This window comes from Sminthopsis crassicaudata, chromosome 1 (genome assembly GCF_048593235.1).
Source record: "Sminthopsis crassicaudata isolate SCR6 chromosome 1, ASM4859323v1, whole genome shotgun sequence".
In the NCBI taxonomy this organism is placed as follows: domain Eukaryota; kingdom Metazoa; phylum Chordata; class Mammalia; order Dasyuromorphia; family Dasyuridae; genus Sminthopsis; species Sminthopsis crassicaudata.
Window position 1 is genome coordinate 672924622 of NC_133617.1, and position 21280 is coordinate 672945901.

The 21280-nt window shown below is 38.8% G+C and overlaps 1 protein-coding gene across 6 annotated transcripts in view; it reads left to right on the top strand.

Annotated features, from left to right (window-relative positions):
• The window catches only part of DOCK3 (dedicator of cytokinesis 3), a 499318-nt gene that overhangs the window by 408331 nt on the left and 69707 nt on the right, over window positions 1-21280 (top strand). For 5 of the 6 annotated variants that reach the window (XM_074283356.1, XM_074283357.1, XM_074283358.1 and 2 more), the window contains 9 exons: window positions 2812-3004; window positions 4507-4634; window positions 7389-7535; window positions 10098-10196; window positions 11637-11731; window positions 13782-13857; window positions 14297-14397; window positions 14649-14707; window positions 18034-18182. In XM_074283356.1, the coding sequence (XP_074139457.1) occupies window positions 2812-3004; window positions 4507-4634; window positions 7389-7535; window positions 10098-10196; window positions 11637-11731; window positions 13782-13857; window positions 14297-14397; window positions 14649-14707; window positions 18034-18182 (1047 nt within the window). The remainder of the gene's footprint in view (window positions 1-2811; window positions 3005-4506; window positions 4635-7388; window positions 7536-10097; window positions 10197-11636; window positions 11732-13781; window positions 13858-14296; window positions 14398-14648; window positions 14708-18033; window positions 18183-21280) is intronic. The other variant, XM_074283359.1, reaches the window with a different exon arrangement.

Genomic DNA, 21280 nt, shown 5'->3' on the forward strand with positions numbered 1-21280 from the left:
GTGTTGCTGTATCATTTCTGTTGGAGATAAAAAAAAACCATGGGATTGGTTTAACAATATGAATATATCATTGAAGCAAGTCTGCTGAAAAAAATGTTCATTTGGTTTCCATTCCTCCCAAAAAGAAATCAGATAGCTTTCCTCATCACCTTAGATCAGTTAGCTCTACCCGTGCAAACTGTCATATCTAATATCTGAAAAGTCTACATTGTGTTTTCTACTTGCCACTCTGTTACCCCTGCCTCCAATTGCCACCCAGGCTTCTCCATCTCAGAGGACAGGTGAACAAAGCTGGCAGTTGTACCTCACAGAACAGCAGGGCTATCTCAAGGTCATCATTTAATTCTGTAAGTTAGAGCTCTCCTACATACCTTTCAAGATGGGTGAATTGAGTGACCTTTTCCCCTCCCCCAGCCCATCTGCTCCTGCTATTCCAACATTCCATATAGATTCAAAGCAACTGTTCCTCCTCTTATCCAGAGAATAAGCTTTGGAAGCATACAGGAAACTGGCAAAAGCAAATTTAATTCTGAAAATTTCAGGAATGCCCTTGTCCCACATCTTGGCTCTGTCAAGATAATAAGCAGAGATTCAGCTTTATCACCTCCACTCATAATGTTTTGCTGGGGCTGAAATTTTCCTTAGCTTCCTTTATGTCTTTGATTTATCTGTTAGATGACTTAAGCATGTGTAGCACAGGAGATTCAACAATATAATTTTCTCTCTCTCATCCTTGTGAACAAGGCACAGCAGAGTTCATACTTCCAGGGACAAAAACTTGAGTGTGATGACCTCTTAGGAATACCAATGAATTCTTTGCCTCCTCTTTTTTTCCTATGTCTGAAAACTTTCACTGGTATAATTTGGACCTAGTTCTAACCATAATAAGAAATTCCCCCTTGCTGTCACAGGACCCTATGCTCAACAGGGAAGATAGAAAGCCAAGACATATGGTACCTAATGACCCTTGTGAACAAGGGCTGTCTTAATACCCAACAGAAACCTCAGAAATCTCTAGGTCAAATTTGCACATACACATAATTTGCCAGCCAGCCCTGCCTTACTGCAGAGTAAATGTCACTTAATAGATGAGAGAGCCTATAATGAAGCTTCCTGGTGATCCCATAAGTCTTTCCCCTCTGTCCTTTATAGAACTGGTGTTCCTCCTCTTTCTAGTTGCTTTAGTGATCTCAGACCTTAAGAGTAAGAGCTACTCTAAATTTGGGGCTCAGATCTTAAGCCTAAGAGAAGAAGAAAGGGACTAACACAAATGGCCATTTTTTTGCCATGTGGACAGATCTTTGGCATCATGACCATAATTATTCCCAATAAAGAAAGTCTGGGGAATTTGTAAGTTGGTCTGACTAGGCTTTGAAGGTAGTAAGAATTCTCTCCACTGTCCCTGACATTATTGGGGAAATATTCCCATGTGGGTCCCCAAAATCACTGTGCCATGCCATCAAAAGGCTGCTCAGTGTAGTGAAGGGTTCCCTGGCTGGGCACGAGAAAACTTGCACCTTCCTCTGTACTCAGTCACTAAAAATACTAAAATACTCTTTTACATCATGAAGTTGAACTCTGGGAGCCTTGACTTCTCTATTTGTTAAAATGAAGATTTTGGCTAGATGATTCTATTCAACTCTGAAATTTCAGTATTTGCTTTTAACACAATCCTCTTTAGAGAATTTCATGCCTGAAAAACTCCAAACTTCTGGCCATTTTGGATTTACCCTTGAGAGTGGTGGTAATTCCTTGCGAAGGAGATAATTTGCAGAGTCTTCTATTTGCATAATTGAAAATAATTTCATTCCTCCTGGAGAAGTAAGAAGCTTTCAAGTTCACTATGGTCGGCCTGGGGCTAGCAGACTCCTGAGCTGTGACATACAGAGCGGCTTCAGGTCTCCTTTCTGACACCAGCCACTTCCTTTGGAAGGCTTACGCATCTCTAAATCTATTCAGGAGCAAAACCTCGGAACTCAAGATTGCCTTCCAAACAAAGGGAATCTTTTCTTAATTGGGTGCTGTGTAAAAATAGTTACAAAAGTCCTAAGACTTTTCCCCATCTTTCTAATAAAAAAGAAATCACTTAGTGAGCCATTCAGAGGTGGGGTCTTGCTGTCCTCCTGTGACCACTGTTTCTACTTCATATTAAAAGTTAACATCATCTTAGCAAAGAATTGGAAAAGGAGTGGATGACCGTCATTTGGGAAATGGCTGAATAAGTTGTGGTACATGAAGGTAATGGATTATTGTTCTATAAAAAATGATGAACAAGTTAATTTTAGAAAGACCTGAAAAGAGTTGCACGAGCTGATGCTGAGTGAAACAAGCAGAACTAGTACACAGTAATAGCAAAATGTGCATTCATCAACTATGAAAGACTTGGTTCTTCTCAATAGTTCTTTGATCCAAAGGAATCCCAATAGACTTTGGACAGAAAATGTCATCTGCAAACATGAACTAAGGACTAAGGAGACTGAATATAAATCAACAATCCTATGTGCACTTCTTTTTTCTGTTTCTTTTTCTTCTCCCATAGTTTTTCCATTTGCCCTGATTTTTCTCCCCCAACATAACTCATAAAACAATGTGTATTAAAAATAAACAAACTTTTTAAAAAGTTATACCATCTAACTGACAGAAGAACTCAGTAGTAGTTCCCGTGTCCCATAGACTGCCCTCTTTCAGAACCAGTAGGGAAGATAAGGTGAGCATGTCAGTCCAAGCCTTGCCACCATAGACAGTCATAGACCAGCTAGCAGCATGTACAGCCTGACTGCCAATAACAGCATCTCTGATTTCCTTTTGCAGGCTGCTCTGCTGAACTCTTTCCCCGCTATCTTTGATGAGCTGTTGCAGATGTTCACCGTGCAGGAGGTGGCAGAATTTGTGAGAGGGACTCTGGGGAGTATGCCCAGTACGGTGCACATTGGCCAGTCCATGGACGTGGTGAAACTTCAGTCTATTGCCCGCACAGTAGATAGCCGCCTGTTTTCCTTCTCTGGTAAAAAACAAAAACAAACAAAAAACAAACAAAAAACCATGAACAACTTATAGGATACTTCAAATAATTGTTATCAGCATAACCTTCACAGTAAAAACATTTTTCTTATCATAATAATAAAGCTGGCGCATGCACAGACCTGATCAGCCTCCTTTCCCCAAGTCTGCACCAGCTCAACATCTGCACATGTGCCAGACCCCCCCACACACACTTCCTCCCAATTATACCAGAAATACAATATTCTGTGCTTGTCTTCCTATATAGAGCTAGCTTTCCTTGGAAGTTTGAAGCTGGTACTATTTTCATGGGGATAGTATTATTATTTCTGAAGCATTTTTGTCTCTCTAATCCTATTTCAACCTCCCATCACTGCTGTGAACTACATACAGAATATATTGTTATCAACGTTTCATAGATGGAAAAAATAAGGTTTCCAGATGTTAGCGGTGAGTTAGAGGCAAAGCTAATCTAGAGAACAGGGCTTCTTAATAATTAACCCCTTTTATGTCATGGAAACCTTTGGCAGTCTAAATGAAGTTTATCAGCCCCTTCTCAGAACAATGATTTGTCACATTCACAATTAAAGGAAATTATAAATTTTAATTATAGATTAATAAAGATGCATTTTTTTCACATCCAAGTTCACAGACACACTGAAATCTATTCTTGGACCCCTTAGGGAGCCATGGACTCTAGGTTAGAAACCTCCGATGTAGAGAAAGCAAGTTTCTTGAACCTAGCCAAGGCTCTATGTGCTGTTTCATGCCCTGAATAAATGAGACTTGAAATGATATTAGGAGAAAGAAAAAAAGATAGTCATCTAAATTCATGCAGGAGAACAAATTTTGGCAATTAGTTGTTCTGATTATCAAAGGATGTGCCCTCATTTTGTCTATTGCTATTGAAACAGAGCAATAACAGATTGAGGTGAAATCGTTGTGTGCTTAGCAGCTGTAATAGAGAAGGGGTATAAGCGGATATGTATGCAGGGCCACTCAGAACTGGATTGAGATGAACAAATGGTAATTCACATCAAATCTCCACATCCAGTCAATGTAGTTAAGGCCAGATGTGCTATTTAAATGGACTTTTCACTGTGAGATGTGCTATTAATTTAGGGGTTTGTCATTGAAATAATTTCATTCAGAAGCTCTTCCCCTGACTCACCCTGTACCACATGTCACTCATTACAGGCAATGTTTAAAATGAGAGTAGAAGGGAAGTAGGGTGGTTTGTCGATCATTTCTGTTGGAAAAACAGAAATTGGCTCACCAGAGGAAATGAGATGTTCAAAAGTGTCTGCTTGGCTTTCAGACTCTTCTAGAAAAAAAAAGTAAATAACCTTACTCATCACCCAGTCCCAGCCCTGTTTGGAAGCTACAGACACAAGTGACTTGTTTCTGCAGCCATTTAGGTCTGCTTGGTTGGGCAAGCAAGGCTAACACAAATGGCCAGCCCTCTTCCAAAGGTCACCTTAGGATTCTCTGCCTCTTTTCTTGCAGAATCCAGACGCATCCTTCTCCCTGTGGTTCTTCATCATATCCACTTACACCTAAGGCAACAAAAGGAGCTGCTGATCTGCTCTGGGATCCTCAGCAGCATTTTCTCCATCATCAAGACCAGTTCGTTGGTAATGGGCTCCCTTTTCCACTGGTCTAGCTCTAATCTGTTTTTACCATGAGCAGACATAGACCAAGAAGAACTGCTCTGCGCATTATTCATTCAAGGGAGCTTCTCTTAGCAATGAGAGAATCCTGGAGTAAATGAGCTCTGTGTTATGGGTGTGTACACACATACACACACCTTCTGGCATTTTTAACAGTGTGTTCTTTCCTTTAAAAAAGAACTCCATTTCTACAAATCTATATTAGATTGTCACTTTCTAAATTCCCTCTGCCAGCTCTATATCAGTTATCTATAGGACTTGAAAAGTCTCATGTTGATATTCTCAATGTATTTCCTGAAAGAGATTAATTATGGATTTCTGGTAAGTTCCTAGGAATTCCCTCAAAATGGCTTCAATGAGGTTGGGCCAAGTTGCTTAAATCTTTCCTGGAAGAAAGTATCTTCCTTTAGTTCTGTAAGACAGCCCAGAGGTCAGAGAGAAGCAGAGACATAGTGATTTAATAACTACTGAATACCCACAATGTACAAGGCAAGCTGAGAATTGAAAAGATTCAAACTTGGCTCACTGGGGATGTAAGAAAATAAGATGAACTATACAACTAACTATCCTTTAAGAATAATGCTTTCATTATAACATTTATTCCTTTCTTTCCACCTTTCCCTGTCTCTCCTTTCTTTTTCCTTTCTTTTTTTTCAAAACCTAAAGCAGGAGATTATGTATAACCACAGTTATAGGTAATTATATTATTTTATTAAACCAATGGAAGTTTGATGGAAGAATCGCACTTTAAATTGAAGTTCTCTGAATGGAAACTCTGATATATTGTACCCATTGTACCCATTGTACCCATTGGTCCCATGAATGAGCTATAGAGAAAATGTTGAGGCAGAAGTGGAATGAGGAAACAAAAAGGATTTGAAGGAAATGTACAGAGTTTGAGCCATTGAGAGTAAAAGAAGGCAAAGGTGATTCAGAGAAATGAACTATGATAAGGAGGGACTTCAGATTCAGTTGAAGTAGCATGAATGTTACTTGACAGGTGAGAAGGGAAATTCTAGGGCAGGAGCCAGCATACCCTTTAATGGTAAATAGGGGAGGAGGAAGATGTAGAGAAGAAGAAATAAGTGGAGGAGGAAGAGTTAGAGAAGGAAGAGAAATATAAGAAGGGAGAGAAGAAGAGGAGGAGGAGGAGGAAGAAGAGGAGGTGGAGAACAAGAACAAGAAAAGAAGAAAAAGAAGAATTATGAAGAAAAGTTTTTAAAATTGTGCTGTAGGTCACTTATGACTGCTAAAGGGAGCTATTAGAATGAGATGATCAAATTGATAGCTAAGAATTTATTCAGTAGTTATTAAGTGTATTCCATATAGAGAGCATAGTGCTGCACTATGAAGGAAAGGGAAAATTTAGTTAAGAAATAGTCTTTGCTTTTATGAAGCCTATAGTCTAGTAAGATGATGTAGTAAAACAGTAGTAGAAAAATTCTAAGGGACAAGGAGATCTAGCCAAGAGGTAACAAGACTCTTTGTATAAAAATTTTAAAGTATTAACAATAGGATTGAAGATTCAATATGAGAGACTTGGAGAAGGACCAAAAATGATTCCAATCTCAGTGTATTGTAAAGAGGAAAATTACCAGTAGGCACTTGAGAAGGAAGGGTATTTCATCTTTCCCAAGTCAATTTGAATTGGTGATAAGGTCTACATCTTATTTGTAGAAATAAAAGACACAGATATGGATAATGGCACACAAAGAAGGGAGATAGAAAAGTAGAGATGTGACCAACTCACAGCAATTAGTAAAACAAGTAAACATTTATTAAGCACCTAGCTGCTGGCTATTCAAAGCCAAAAGGGAAACTCTATACATTCAGGTAACTAGGGAAAACAACTCACATGTAAGTAAAATGTAGATAGACTGATTTGAGTATGGGACAGAATGTGAGAGAGGCAGGGGAATCAGGACAGGTTTCATGGAGAAAGTAACATTTGACCTAACTCTTGAAGGAAGCTAGGGATTCTAAGCTTCATAATTGAGGAGGAAGTGCATTCCAAACATGTCCTAAGAGTTAGAACAAAGCCCAGAGATAGGTAATGGAGAGCCACTTATGAGTAAAAAGGCCACACCTTAGAGTAGTGTGGAAGGAAATAATGTGAAATGAGTCTGAAGGTAGATTGGATGGTGAGGGACTTTAATTACCAAACTGAGGTTTGTAAGTGCAGACAGAGAACTGAAAATGGTTGGGATCTCCCAAGGAGAAAACTTAGAAGGAGATGAAAGACCTGAAAGGGACCCAAATACCTCAATGCTTGTTAGTGATAAATCTGCCACTGTTCTATACTTAACAATCATTGTATCGCTGGGTAGAGGCTGATCTGATCATTTGAATTTTGCTTTATTCAGTGTTAAAAATCCTTCATAGCTTTTCTTTCAGGGAAACCGATGTAGAGATTAAAATCAGACTTTTGTTTTCCCACTTTGATAACTGTCCACCTCTGCCTTGTTTGATGAGTGAAGACGAGGCTGCCCTGAGATTGTCTTCAGTGTGAATGTTCTGCTAAACATCTAAGGGGGTTTTCCCCTTATCTCCTAGACTTTCCAGGTACACTGGCCATTAACTCTAACCCAGCCACAGTGCAGGTGTGGAACATCCTAGCAAGAAGACAGTGCCTAACATGACTACCTTCGTAAGTGCTGCCGACGGGGCTTTTCCCGTCTCCTACATGCTAACAGTTTGCTTTCTTGCTGCTTGCTCCAGGAAGCAGATGTAGTGGAGGAGGTTGAAATGATGGTGGAGAGCCTCTTGGATGTGCTCTTACAGACTCTGCTCACTATCATGAGTAAATCGCAGTCTCAGGAGGCGGTAAGGGGGCAGCGGTGCCCGCAGTGCACAGCCGAAATCACTGTTAGTAACTAACAATCAGGTTCTTTTGCCTGCTTTTCTAACCTTTATTCCCTTCACCAACCCCTCTCACCACCGCCTCCATCCCATGCCATCTCTCCGCATGACTGATCAGAGCATGACTCCTTTCCTTCTTGAGTCACGGGGCATTTCTTTCTTCCGGAAACCAGTCACAATTTCAGATTTGCGCCTCTCTAGAAGAGAAACAAAAAATGGATTGGTTATAGGGAAAGCTCTCTTGAATTTCCTGATGCTTTCTGGCATTGACTTCTGGATTCAGTCATTTTCCAAGGTGTGGAGACAGTTCGGAAAGATTCCCAGGTGCTATGCTGAGAGGGTGAGAAAGAAAATCTCTCCCTAATCTGCTATTGGATGTCATCATGGAATACTAACTTAGCAGAAGTGAATGTCATGTGCAAGATAAAATGATGCTCAGTTGTAATTTGCTTTTGTTGAGAAGCTTCTGGCTTCTGTCTGTGCTGTCAGTCACTAAACTTCGAGCATCAGAGATTTAGGCAAAAAATATGATGAGATAAAAATATACAATTATTAGAAAATAGTAGCCATGCAGATATGATTTAATGCAGAAACAGGAGAGAGTAGGATTCCAGGAGGAGAAGAGAAACAGAAGGGAGGAAAGACCTGGCACTGCTGAGCTCCAGAGTGGACGTTTTATTCCTGATGCTCTGAGTAGGAAAGACTGATATTGCTGGCAATCCCTTTTTTTAAAAAGTCTTCCATTTGGCAGATGGGGATTAAAATTAATCTCTTGAGTTAAACCCTCTGTGGGAAAAGGCTAAACTCTAAGCATTCCAGGGAAAGAGAAGAGAGTTTGGGGGATGGGAAGAGGCAGAAAGAGAAGCAACTTCAGTCTCATGCAACAAGACACTCTGCCTATAACTGGTAAGCACCTGCTATAAAAGGGTCCCTTGGTGTCCTGAGTGACCTCTATTTAGGAATTCTCTTGTTTTAGAGGAATCCTATAAACATATTCACAAAGAGCCAAAGCAAGGAGCTTGGACTGTAGTTATTAAAGTTCTTTTTATGTGTGATTCTTTGTGTTTATCCATAGATAGGAGGGAATAAGATTTAAAGAGTGCCTACTATATGGCAAGCACTAAAATGCTGAGCCCTGTTTACAAATATAGCTTCATTTGAGATAGGTCTAGATCTGTGATTTCATGGGGGAAGAAACTCCCAGTGAGGAAACTACCTCCACAAGTATACATCCCCGTTGGGACTCGACCCCAGAACTTTTTGGATTTGAATCCAACTCTTTATCCACTGTTCTTTCAACTTTAAACATATACAATAATTGTATTTCTTTATCAAAAACTATTGAATCCGAATAGATTCCCTTGATCTTAAGAGTACTAAAAAAAAAAAAAAACCAATTATGTACAATGAAGTTATTTCCCACATATCTTCCAGGATAGACATCTTTCTGGCTATTTTATTCATTCTCTGTCCTACCCCAGACTTGCCATTATTTTGGCCTTTGAGTGCCGCTTTGAGCCTTATCTGACTTGAAGAAGTGTTAAGGACTCTCATTTTTATCCCTAAATTCTCTGCCTTCCATTCCACAGTGCTTTCTTATTTATCTCCAGTCTTTGAGCCCTTAAACTTCCTACTTTCTAGAATTCTGTGTAGTTCTTTTTCTAATTGCTGCCTCGCCTTTTAAGTTTCAGAAAACCCATGGAACCACAGAGGCCCTCTGTGGTCTAAGTCTTCTATGGGAAATTTTGCTCCACAGGGGGCAGGATGAGAATCCTCACAATAAGGGAAGAGGCCCATACATGCAAAGTGTTAACTGAAAAACCTGTTGCAAGGAAAAATTGTGAGGAAGATCATTAATCTCTCACCTTGAGATGCTTCCTCATTATGGGTTGATAGTTTTAAATGATCTTATGATATGAGGACGCTGTCCAATCTTGTTTATGTTGCAATAAATGTCCTGTTTTGGGCAGACCTAGACTTCTTTTTTTTCTGAAGCAATTGAGGTTAAGTGACTTGCTCAGGGTCACTCAGCTAGGAAGTATTAAGTATCTGAGGCTAGAACTCAGGTCCTCCTGACTTCAGAACTGGTACTCCATCCACTGCACCATCTAGCTGCCCCAGACTTAGACTTCTTTACCAGAAAATGAAGCTCCCTTAAAACCTGATTTTGTTGTTCATTTGTTTCAATCATGTCCGATTCTTTGTGACCTCATTTGGGGTTTTCTTGGCAGACATACTTGAGTGGTCTGTCATTTCCTTCTCCAGTTCATTTCACAGATGAGGAAACTGAGGTGAACAGTGTTAAGTGACTTGCCTAGTCATGGTCACACAGCTAGGAAGTGTTTGAGGCCAGATTTGAACTCAGGAAAATAAGGTTCCTGACTTCAGGCCCAGAACTCTATCCACTGTACCATCTAGTTACCACTAAAGCTTGATAGTTTTCACCATCTTTCCATGGACATTGGGGCCATTTCAAACCCACCCCTTTTCCCTTGACCTGGGTGGACTTTGGGGAAATAATTCTTGCAATTGTCTGTGCTAAGTGTGTCTGTTCCCATTGTTTGACAGGGAGAATATGTGTCTTGCCTCTTGTCCCTACTCCGTCAGATGTCAGACACACATTTTCAACATTTACTGGACAACTTTCAGAGCAAGGATGAGCTAAAGGTAGGAGGAGGCGAGATATTATAGTAACAGTCTGTTAGGTTGTTAAACAGTGATGGCTAGAGAAGACAAAAGAATGGAAAACTGACTTTAGCTTCCAGTTTTTAGGGAGAAGATTAGTATTTCAAAGAAATAAATGAAGTAGGATTGTTGAGAAGACACAGCTATCCGGCTTTTCTTTGGAACTGGTATTATAATCTCCTTCAAACTGCAGGTTGTCAACTTCTCCCAGTGGTAACTGAGTGACTTAATAGAATAATTTCCCTTCATTAATACACAATTCCAAGATGTCAGCAGTAGGAAAGTGGCAATTGCCACATTAACCGTTATCCTTTATATGGCTGCAGCAACTTGAATTGCAAACTCCAGAGCAGGAAGCACAAAGAAGTTGAGTGTTTCAGAATAGTTCCCTAATAGAACATGGTGCCACGTTTGTCATTATCCAGCTGTACAGCCACCAAGATTCATTAGCCTTCTCATACGGTTAACTACTCATATTTGCTACATTTCTCACCTGTCTTTTAAAGGAATGTCTGTCGCACAAGGAGCTGCTTTATGTAGAGTCCTTGGCATCCAAGCTATAGTTTCTCCAAGTGCATTATCTGATCTTGACTTGGAATTTGAAAAATGTGTGTCTATGGCAATGCTCACTGCAAGGACACCCATTTTGTTAAGTTATTTTTCTGTCATATATAACTCTTCATGACCCCATTTGGGATTTTCTTAGAGTTGATTCACCATTTTCTTCTTAAGCTTATTTTACAAATGAGCAGCTGGGCAAACAGAGTTCAGTGACTTGCCCAAAGTCACACAGCTAGTAAATGTCTAAGACCAGATTTGAATTCATGAAGAGGAGTTTTCCTGATTCCCAACTCAGGGGTGTATACAGTGCTTCACCTACCTGCCCTAGGGCTTTATTTCCCTAAACTAACATGGTAAAAGCCAATCTCTTATATAGAACTCCAATATCAAGGAGAAAAATAGAAACTGCTGATAAGTTCCTAATCTGAAATGGAGGTTTATGGCTTTATTTCTGCTGAAGCATTCTGAGGCTTAGGTAACAAGTTAAAATAAGAGAAACAGTGCAGCATAATGTATAATGTACAACCCAGGGACAGCTCATCAGTAGATGGACAAAGAAAACAAACCCAAATCATTCATGTGGAATATCTCTCAACAGCAGACCTTTGGGCATTAAGCTAAGTATGCAAAGTACTGCTCATGGACCAACCCACACAATGACCATATCTTCTCAAGAGTCTTTGGCCACACTTAGATCAATTGGAAGCCACCTACCCCAAAGTTAGGAGATAGCCAAAATTCCAGAAGGACAAAGTGACTCTAGGTGGCTAGGGCTCACCATTGACTCTACTAGAGCCCAAGAAAATAGGTAGATGTGTTGATACTAATGACCCAACGTGTTATGACCTTCTCCTATACCAGGAGTTCCTGCTTAAGATCTTCTGTGTATTTCGGAACCTGATGAAGATGAGTGTATTTCCTCGGGACTGGATGGTGATGAGACTACTCACAAGCAAGTAAGTATAAATGGAATATTCACCCTGATCATGCTTAGTGATGGATGAAGGATTAGATGAGGATTAGATGAGGAATGAGTGAGTTCCTGGATTCATAGAGAGCAACTCCTGTCTACTACCAAACCTTGCTAAGAGAAACAGTAGCCCAGAGGAAACCATGAATTAAATAGGATTGCATTGTGATAGCTAAAGGAGCGGGGCGGGGGCAGAGGGAAAGAAACACCTTTGCACACTGAAGCTAAGCCCTGAAAAGTAGCAGTGTTGGGTCTTATTACTGAGAGAATAACCCCCTGGCATTTTTTTCTTTACTAGATTGGGTTCCTGTTAAGATTTAACAAATAAGGGGCAGTTTGGTGACGCAGTGGATAGAGCACCAGCCCTGAATTCAGGAGGACCCGAGTTCAAATCTGCTCTTAGACACCTAACACTTCCTAGTTGTGTGACCCTGGGCAAGTCACTTAACCCCAGCCTCAGGGGAAAAAAAAAGATTTAACAAATATTTAAATGTTCAATTAGGCAGCACAGTGGATAGAGCACGGCCTGGAGTTAGGACTCATCTTCCTACGTTCAAATTCAGCCTCAGATACTTACTATGTGACCCTATGAAAGTCACCTAACCCTATTTTTCTTAGTTCCTCATCTACAAAGTGATCTGAAAAAGGGAAATGGCAAAACACTCCAGTATCTTTGCCAAGAAAACCTCAAATGAGGTCATGAAGTTAGACATGGCTGAAAAATGACTAGAACCACAATAAATATTCAGTTCAAACATTTATTGAGCACCTATTATGTGCAGTAATTTCCCTAATAGCACTCAGTTACCAATCATATGTCCTTTAAAATGAGAAGTTTCCCAGCCATCAAACTGCCTGTTGTACTCAGCTATACCCTTGCCACTTCCAGAGATGGGTCAAGGAAACAGGAATACCTGAAATTGGAGAGGAGGAATATGATTTGAGATTGGCCTTAAATGTTCATTTAACTTATCTTTAGAGAAAGAGCTGTGGCACTAAAACTTACTATCATCATGGTATGATGAAAAGATCACCAGATCAGATGTTAAAAGACTGAAGTTCAAGTCAGTTTAGTTCAACAAGCGTTTATTTATTGAATGTCAGCTATATGCTGGGCCCTATGCTAAGCTCTGGAGCTACAAACACAAAAACAAAGTCCCTGACTTCAAGATACTTCCATTTCTTGTTTCATGTTCTAGAAATTCAATATTTGAAGTCAAAGGACCTACATCCAAATGCCACTGTGCTCCCCACTCTCTGTGATCTTGGATACAAGTACTTGGCCCCCTCTGTGTCTCAGGTTCTTCTACTATAAAATGGGGTAATTGGAGGATGTAAAGGTCCTTTTCACTTATAAATCCATGAGCATTCCCTAAAGAATCCTACATGTATGGATAACTGCATGCAAAATGTAAGCAAAATAAACACAAAAGGATTTTTGAGCTCCAAGGTCATCTACTAATCAACTATGAGTCAAGTTAGAAATCTCTTTGACCCTCAGTTTCCTCATTTGTGAAATCGGTGTGATAATTTTTGTCCTGTTCTCCTTTTGGCTCAAAAGAGATTAGAAAGTCCCTTGCAAACTTTAAGGCTGCTTTGCTATCCTGTGTGCAATTCATGTGGCCATCTTGATCTGGGTTTATCTGCTGACACTGGTCTCAGAAATGGCCTTGTTTAATATGATCTGTGGGACTAGTATTGTATTCCGGTCCTGACATGGAAACAAAAAATAAAAGTCCATTAAAAAAAAAAAAAGGAGAAATAGCTAGTGACTTAGAGCTTTTAAATGACCTATTCTGATACTAAGATTACCTTTCTTTCTGATCATTTCAGCACAGAATCATTCTTCAAATGTGTCAGAATGACTTTTTTTCTCTCCTTAGCCTTTTAGAAAGCTAAATTCTGGGTCTCAAGAAAAAGGATGTGAGTCACACAATGATGTAGATCCAGGCCCCATTCCTGAGCGTTTCATGGACTGAACCCTACCACGTAACTGTTATCTGGATTAACACCATCCTTGTCATTTTTTCCTGCAGTATCATCGTCACTACTGTCCAGTACCTGTCTTCTGCGCTGCACAAGAATTTCACAGACACAGACTTTGATTTTAAGGTAGGTTCTCCAGTAGATCCTCATTTGCTTCCTTTAGAGCTACAGAACTGAGACTAGTTTCTCAATTCCCTCTCTTCTTCCCAAGTATCACTGGTACCTCATGACCCAATGTGTTGTGACCTTCTCCTACACCAGGAGGCAGTGGCAGGAGGCAGATACCTTGTGTTTACCAGTCCCCCAAAGAATGCAGCCCAGCAAGCCTCTGTGGATGTGCTATATGGCACTTAGCGTGTGAATAACTTCAGGAACTGATTCAGATCCCTTGACTATTTCTAACACCAAGTCCCCATGATTGACACTGACATTTAAAAACAAAAATCTCACCTGAAAAAGGCAATACAAAAATCTATGCTAGATGACGATATTTTAAGTGCTTTTTCTACAAGGCCAGGGGGGAAAATTCAGACTGTCACACATTTCCTCTGTTCCTACTCTCTAGGTGTGGAATTCCTATTTTAGCCTGGCAGTCCTGTTCATAAATCAACCAAGCCTCCAGTTAGAAATTGTCACTCCAGCCAAGAGGAAGAAGATTCTAGACAAGTAAGACAATTGTGTCCTAATCCCTCACTCACCACCACAGCTCCAGATGTGGTTATGTTTCCATGAGAGACCTCCTTCATGTGGTCAGGGAAATAACTACCATCATGGAATCATCCCCAAGGAACACGTGTGAGAATTTCTGACCATAGACACAGCATTCTACAAAGCTTGTAAACAGGGCTTAACGACTGACTTCACTGTGCTGAGTGCTTTATTCCTGTAATAGGTGGAATGTGTATTATCTTTCCCAGATATGGTGACATGCGAGTGATGATGGCTTATGAACTCTTCAGCATGTGGCAGAACTTAGGTAGGTCCCTACTATTTCCTCCTTTATTTCTGTGTCTTATACAAACCAAATTATATGGGTAACAGAAATCATCACTCTCCCTATGAATATTTATTTATAGATGTATATATATATATATATATATATATATACATATATATACACATATACATATATTGCTTTTTGCTGAGGCAATTGAGGTTAAGTGACTTGCCCAGGGTCACACAAGCAGAAAGTGTTTAAGTGTCTGAAACCAGATTTGAACTCAGGTCCTCCCAGCTTCAGGGCTGGTGCTCTATCCACTGTGCCACTTAGCTGTCCCTTTCCCTATGAATATTAATGAAATCAAATAATATTCATGCTATGTCTTTTACCTGTTTTTGTCCATAGTATGCACAGTCTATGGCAAGTGTGGAATCCACAGGAAAAAAAATAGGCTTTCTAGAATGTCACTAATTAACCAGGGAAGAGTGGGGGGAAAAGTGGAAAAGTTTTTCTAAGAAATATAGTCTAGACTTAGTCTCAAGAATATCCAGCCTGAATTTTTGAGAACTGGAGTCAAGAAAGACAAGAAGAAAATAAGAGTATATTTTTTGCATGATCTAATGATAGTAGTTTTGTTTTTATTTTTAGTCTTAAGATACATTTATTAGGAACTCATATGTCATGGGCTTGGGTTTGTAGCTTTTAATTTAACAGGAAATTCTTGACAAAATGTAGGAATAAAATACTACTTTAACATCTGGGACAAGAGATACCCTTTGACAATGTGTTAAAGACAGTGAAGCCCTTTTCAGAATAATGTTTTTTAAAGAATACTAAATAAAATGTAGGATTACAAAGGAAATCAACTACATGGAAATACACATATCAACATATATTTTTAAAAGATCACAGACTCCAGGTTAAGAACCCCTAATGTAGGAAGCTCTCAGGACTCAATGAGAGCACATCTGGCTGTGAAATGCACTACCTACTATAAATAACTGGGAGTTACATTCCTTCTAAGTTGCCAAAAGAACAAAGCCAACAATTAGAAAATAATAAAACAATTCTGCCAGGTTGGTTTCCAAGTGAAATTACTTAGTTGGTTATTAGGTTATTAAGAATTATACACAAATGTTTGTTTTTTAAAGCTTTATTTAAAATTTGTCTAGACCGTGTAAATATGTCATATTAATTAAAGATGATGAGAAATATAGAAAACTAAAGAAATATAGGAAACTATTTTTTTACATATGCCAAATGTAATCAGGCCATCAATTCTGGTCACTGCTACCAAACTGCAGAATTCATGAATGTGAAAAAAGAGAATTTTGTGGGCTAAGCTTTAAGATCTGACTGTAACGTTGACTTAACTTTGCTTTTCATAAATTTGAGCTTTTCCTTCTCCAGAGGACTACAGCCTTTCTGTGGTTCTAATTTTTACTACAACTTTCCCAAGTAGTATGTTCAGAATAGGAATCTTTAGAATGGCTTATGGATAATTCTTTCATCAATTTTTCACTATTAAAATCGGGAGTGACCAGATTGAGTGCCAAAAGAGCTGTCATCCTGGTGACACATCCCATCTTCTTTACCAAGTGAAGTTTGCTTTTGGTGGTGTACATGACTCCAGCAGCTTAGGTTAAGTTATCACAAAGCTCTCCTATTGTCACTTAGCTGTTATAGTCAGAAATCTAGGCCAGTGACAATTTAGGAAGAGCGATATGTGAGGGAGACAATTTTGAAGAAAGAAAGAAAGGAAGGAAGGAAGGAAGGAAGGAAGGAAGGAAGGAAGGAAGGAAGGAAGGAAGGAAGGAAGGAAGGAAGGAAGGAAGGAAGGAAGGAAGGAAGGAAGGAAGAGAGAGAGAGAGAGAGAGAGAGAGAGAGAGAGAGAGAGAGAGAGAGAGAGAGAGAGAAATCAAGAAACTGATATCTTACTTATATCAGGGTGATGCTACCAACCAGAATATCAATCATCAATATTCTAATTTTCTCTCATTCAACTGAATTCTTTCTGACATAGATGAATTAACATTAGCCCCCAAATGGTCCTAAAATCCTCAAAAACTCAAGATAATCAGTGCCATCATCAGGTTCCCCCCTGCATCACAGATGTACCATCTTGTTACTATGTGTTCACTGGATAAACTTTCAAAATATACTATTTATCAAACTTTTCAGTGCACAGTTAATAAAGTTTCATCTTGAAGATACCTCATGCCTTTGGGGGCTATGTGGTTGATGTAAATGATGTTTTCTCATTGCTATGAGATAAACTAACATAGTGATAAGATCTCTTTGCCTTATTGCAAAGGCCATAAAAAGTCATCCCCACTGTAAGCAGGCCCACAAAACCAGTTTGCTCCTCATTAGTTTTTTTTTAAAGAGTGACAATAGTATTCTTAGAATGTTATTTTCCCAGGTATCATTTTCACAGTCCAAAGAAAAAACTAAGACTTCCTATTGTTGACCAGCCCAGCCATGATCTGGACAAATACACTAAAGTGCCTCTTTTCTGTTCCACTCACAATCACAGTAAGCAAACAAGTTACACAGCTCTTTTATTTTTCCAATCAAGAATTTGGTACATTCGAATCTTATAAAAGACTTTCTCCAAAGGATTTAATTCCTTATTGAGGTAGGTCTACGTATATATGTTTCTATCTTTCTTAATAAAGAGACCAATCTTTTTTCAGAAAAAGTATGAAATATGAAAAAAAGTCACATGGAAGTGTTTCTAGTTTTAAATATCCCAATTTCTATTCCAGCCTAGTAACAACTAATGAAGTGCCATGACCCAGTTGCGTGGGAGTTATGCTCAGTTGGAGTGAGGAAGCTTGTGAAGATGTTGTATATTGTATAATGTTGGTGGTGCAAAATTTAAACCTGTTCAGTTCAATAACATACATTCAGAAGCAAAATCAGAGTAGGGTCTTCTTTAATTAAAGCTGAAAGCAATAAGTATCAAGCTAAATAAATTGAGTCTGAAATAAATATTCTTTGGAATTGTTTCAACATCTTCATGCTATGTGAGAATAAAGACAAAAGTCCATTGTAGCCAATACCTATTCAACTTTTTGATTTGAGAATAAATAAATTGTTTGGAATTTCAGGGAATTCATAGAAACAACTTTGAGGTTTCCAAGAAGGGAAATATAGTATGTCTAACAGAACCACAATGAACTCACCCATGAAATTTAGATAGCAAAAGAATTAGTTCTCCAAATACTCTTAACTGGAGTATCTGCTTTGCTCTAAGAGTTTTTATTGCCCAAAAGGTTAATTGACAACCTAGTATTTTATATCCTATGTAGGAGGAAAGTATTAGACGTTAACTGAATATAAATTGTTTTGCCATCTAGGTGAACATAAAATTCACTTTATTCCGGGAATGATCGGTCCTTTTCTGGGTGTTACCCTAGTCCCGCAGCCAGAGGTTCGTAATATCATGATCCCCATCTTTCATGATATGATGGACTGGGAGCAGAGGAAAAATGGCAACTTCAAACAGGTAAGACAACTTCTCAGGGTCATTCAGGATCCTCTCTTCTTAGACCCTGACCTCCTGAGGCAGGCCCATCAAGTTCATTGCTCCCTGGTGAGAGATTATGTGGTATCCATCAGTTAGATAAGGATTTGACATTTAAGGCTCTATTCACAAGTTTGTTTTGTCTTGATTTGTTTTGACTGATTTGAAAATGTGAACTAATTTTCCTAGCTTATTTATGCAGGGAAGGGCTAGGACTGAGAGTAGAAAGAAGTAAGAGACCTAAGTGTGATCAAGGAGAGGACAGAGAGGATATTTCATCTCCAGATTACTAATAGAAACAAAGAGTACCCATGATGTATCGGGAGGTTGTCATCCTTTCTGAAGTATACTACATTAAATTTCTGGTTTACAGAATATGTTTTTAAAATAGTTTTTTATTGCAGAAAGAGCCAGAGGGTCACCCTCCTACAATAGTAACTCTTACTTGAAGGCAAAGTGATGTACTGGGTAATCTCTGGAAATCCCCAAAGGGTAGCTTTCTTGGATTCTCTGAACAAAGATTCTGGTCACAGATGAAGTCAAGAGAAATAGCAATTATGAAAAAGATTTTTTATTTCCCCTGAAGCTATGTGCTTCTGCCCTTCCAATGACAACTTGTCCCTTCATCATTCTTTTTGGTCTCATTTCTCTGTAGTGACTTGACAGTTCATAGGCAAGTGAAGGGATAACCTACACAGAACTCAAAAAAGAATAATCCATGACCAGCATCTGCCTCTGATTTCATCCAAAGTCAAAGGTCAACTGCCTCTTCAGGAAAGGACATTTATTTTTTCAGTCTTTAGCATCAACCTTTCCTCTTGCAGTATACCAGCCTGTGTCTACTGATCAAAGTAAAAAACTGTTTTTCAAGAGAATCCAAGTCACCAATCAATTTTTCAATTCAACAGAGCTTTACTGAGCTCCTACTGTATGTAAAATCCAATGCTGAGTTCTTATACACTGTCATAGATCATACTGCAGAGCAAAGCAATTTGAGCTATACTTAGTTCTGCATCAGGGTGACCCTCTGAGTTCTCCCTGAATAAAAAACAATCGCAAACAGAACATGTTCGCCAAACCAAACACAGCTTGATTTTTCAAATTAAGGTTGCAACTCTGGTAGTTAGAAAACCTTGTCTGGATGCATGGGAAGAGCCTTTGGGATATAAAACTCATTGGTGGAGAATAAATGGGGAAATCAAGATTTCACTTTAGAAATGTTGGTTTTCCTAATGGTCAGAATAAAAGCAATTGCTATAAATGTAAACTAGTCGATATTGCAAATTATAATGTGATAGATTTGAATAGATTCCCTTTTCATTTAGCCTAGATATATTTACTTTGGAGATATGAGGTTTGTCTTCCCTTCTTTACAATTCTAGACCTCTCCCCAAAATCTCTCCTGAATTTTGTGCTCCTGGCAATATTGAAGTAGATTCATTTCCATCCCCATCATTTAGCAAATGTGTCACTTTTTCTATCTAAATCTTGTTGTCGCACTCTCACTATTCATTGTTCCAGACTTTATTGCATAAATAGGCCCTACCAAATCTCCTTTTCTAACCCTGGGTAATATTTTATGCCACTTTTAGCACCTTAGCCATCCTAGATAGGATGCTGCAGTCTACTTGGGACCACTATGCATCACTCCTTAGAACCATTCTTGGGGTCACCTACATGACCATTGATGTAAAAAAAAAAAGATGGGAGTTTTCTATTGTTGTTATAGCTAGGGAGAAGCTTGAAATCAGTTAAAGTACTGTACTGTTTTCCAAATACAATCTGGCCAACTGTCTCCTGTTATTAAATTCTGAGTCCAACTCATTGTTTCATCTGCAATACCTGATCAATATATTCACACAGAAGGACAAGTTCAATAGGCTGCCCATCCAGTTGCATCTCATAATTTGGCATTCAACACTTATTTTTTTCTTATGTGGAATGTTAAGATTTAAACTCTTTTAAGTGGGCAAGAGTATTAAGACTTTGTAGTATTCTAGTACTTGATCATGTCATGCAAATGGGAATATCTATCCAAAATAGACAAATACAACCCTCCTTTCCAAAAGCTTTGTGAAGGTTCAATTCAACAAATAATTCTTGAGTATTTACTACATATAGAGCTCTCTTCTGTGGGTTGGAAAACAATTAAAATGATGAAGACACAGTCACTACTTTCATGAAGCTTGTAGAGGTGTCATACCCAGAGCAATCCTGTAGAGCAATACTTAACAAAATAAATAAAAATTCAATAAAATATAGGTAATGTTACATTTTGAAATTAAATCAATAGGAAGCCTGCAGAAATCTTTAGGTATGAATTAATGGCTCCTGTTTCTATTGGGGTTTGACACCATTCAATATGAGTCCCAAAAATATGACCAAAATATGTAATCATAATATAGAACATATGATTCATGCATTTAAGAGTTATCAAAAACAAACTGTTACATAAGGTCCAAAGAAGAGGACCTTATATGCCTGGAAGAAAGAAGGGAAGAAAATCAGGAAAGCCTTCCTTAAATGTAGTTGGCCTTTGAGTTGAGCTTTATAAATTAGACAGAAATTCAGTTGGAAGAAGAGGGGAGAGAATTCCAGATATAGGGAATATCACAAGCAAAGTCATGGAGACTAGAAAGTTTATGAATGTAAGGAGGACAGAGAGTAGTCCAGTTTTATTGGAGTTGTATATGCCTAAAATCTGAAGCTGGAAAAATAGGACAATACCTATTCTAGGGGCATTATGAATACTAAGGTAGGAAGCTTGAAATTTACTTTAAAAATGTAGAAATTGTGAGACAAAGCAGTTTGGGATTGGAAAATTTCGGGAGGAATGATCAAAGTTAATGAGGCCATAATGCAAAGAATGAATTGGAGGAAATCAAGAAATAAAGACAAGAAATCAAGGTATAGAGCACTGGAGTCGAGAGGACTTGAGTTCAAATCCAGCCTCAAACTGTTGGCATCTACTAGCTGTGTCATCCTACACAAATCACTTAATCCTGACGGCCTCACCAAAAAAAAGTCAGGGCAAATGGCTACCAAAACAATCCAGTTTTGGGGGGGAGATAGGGGTAGGG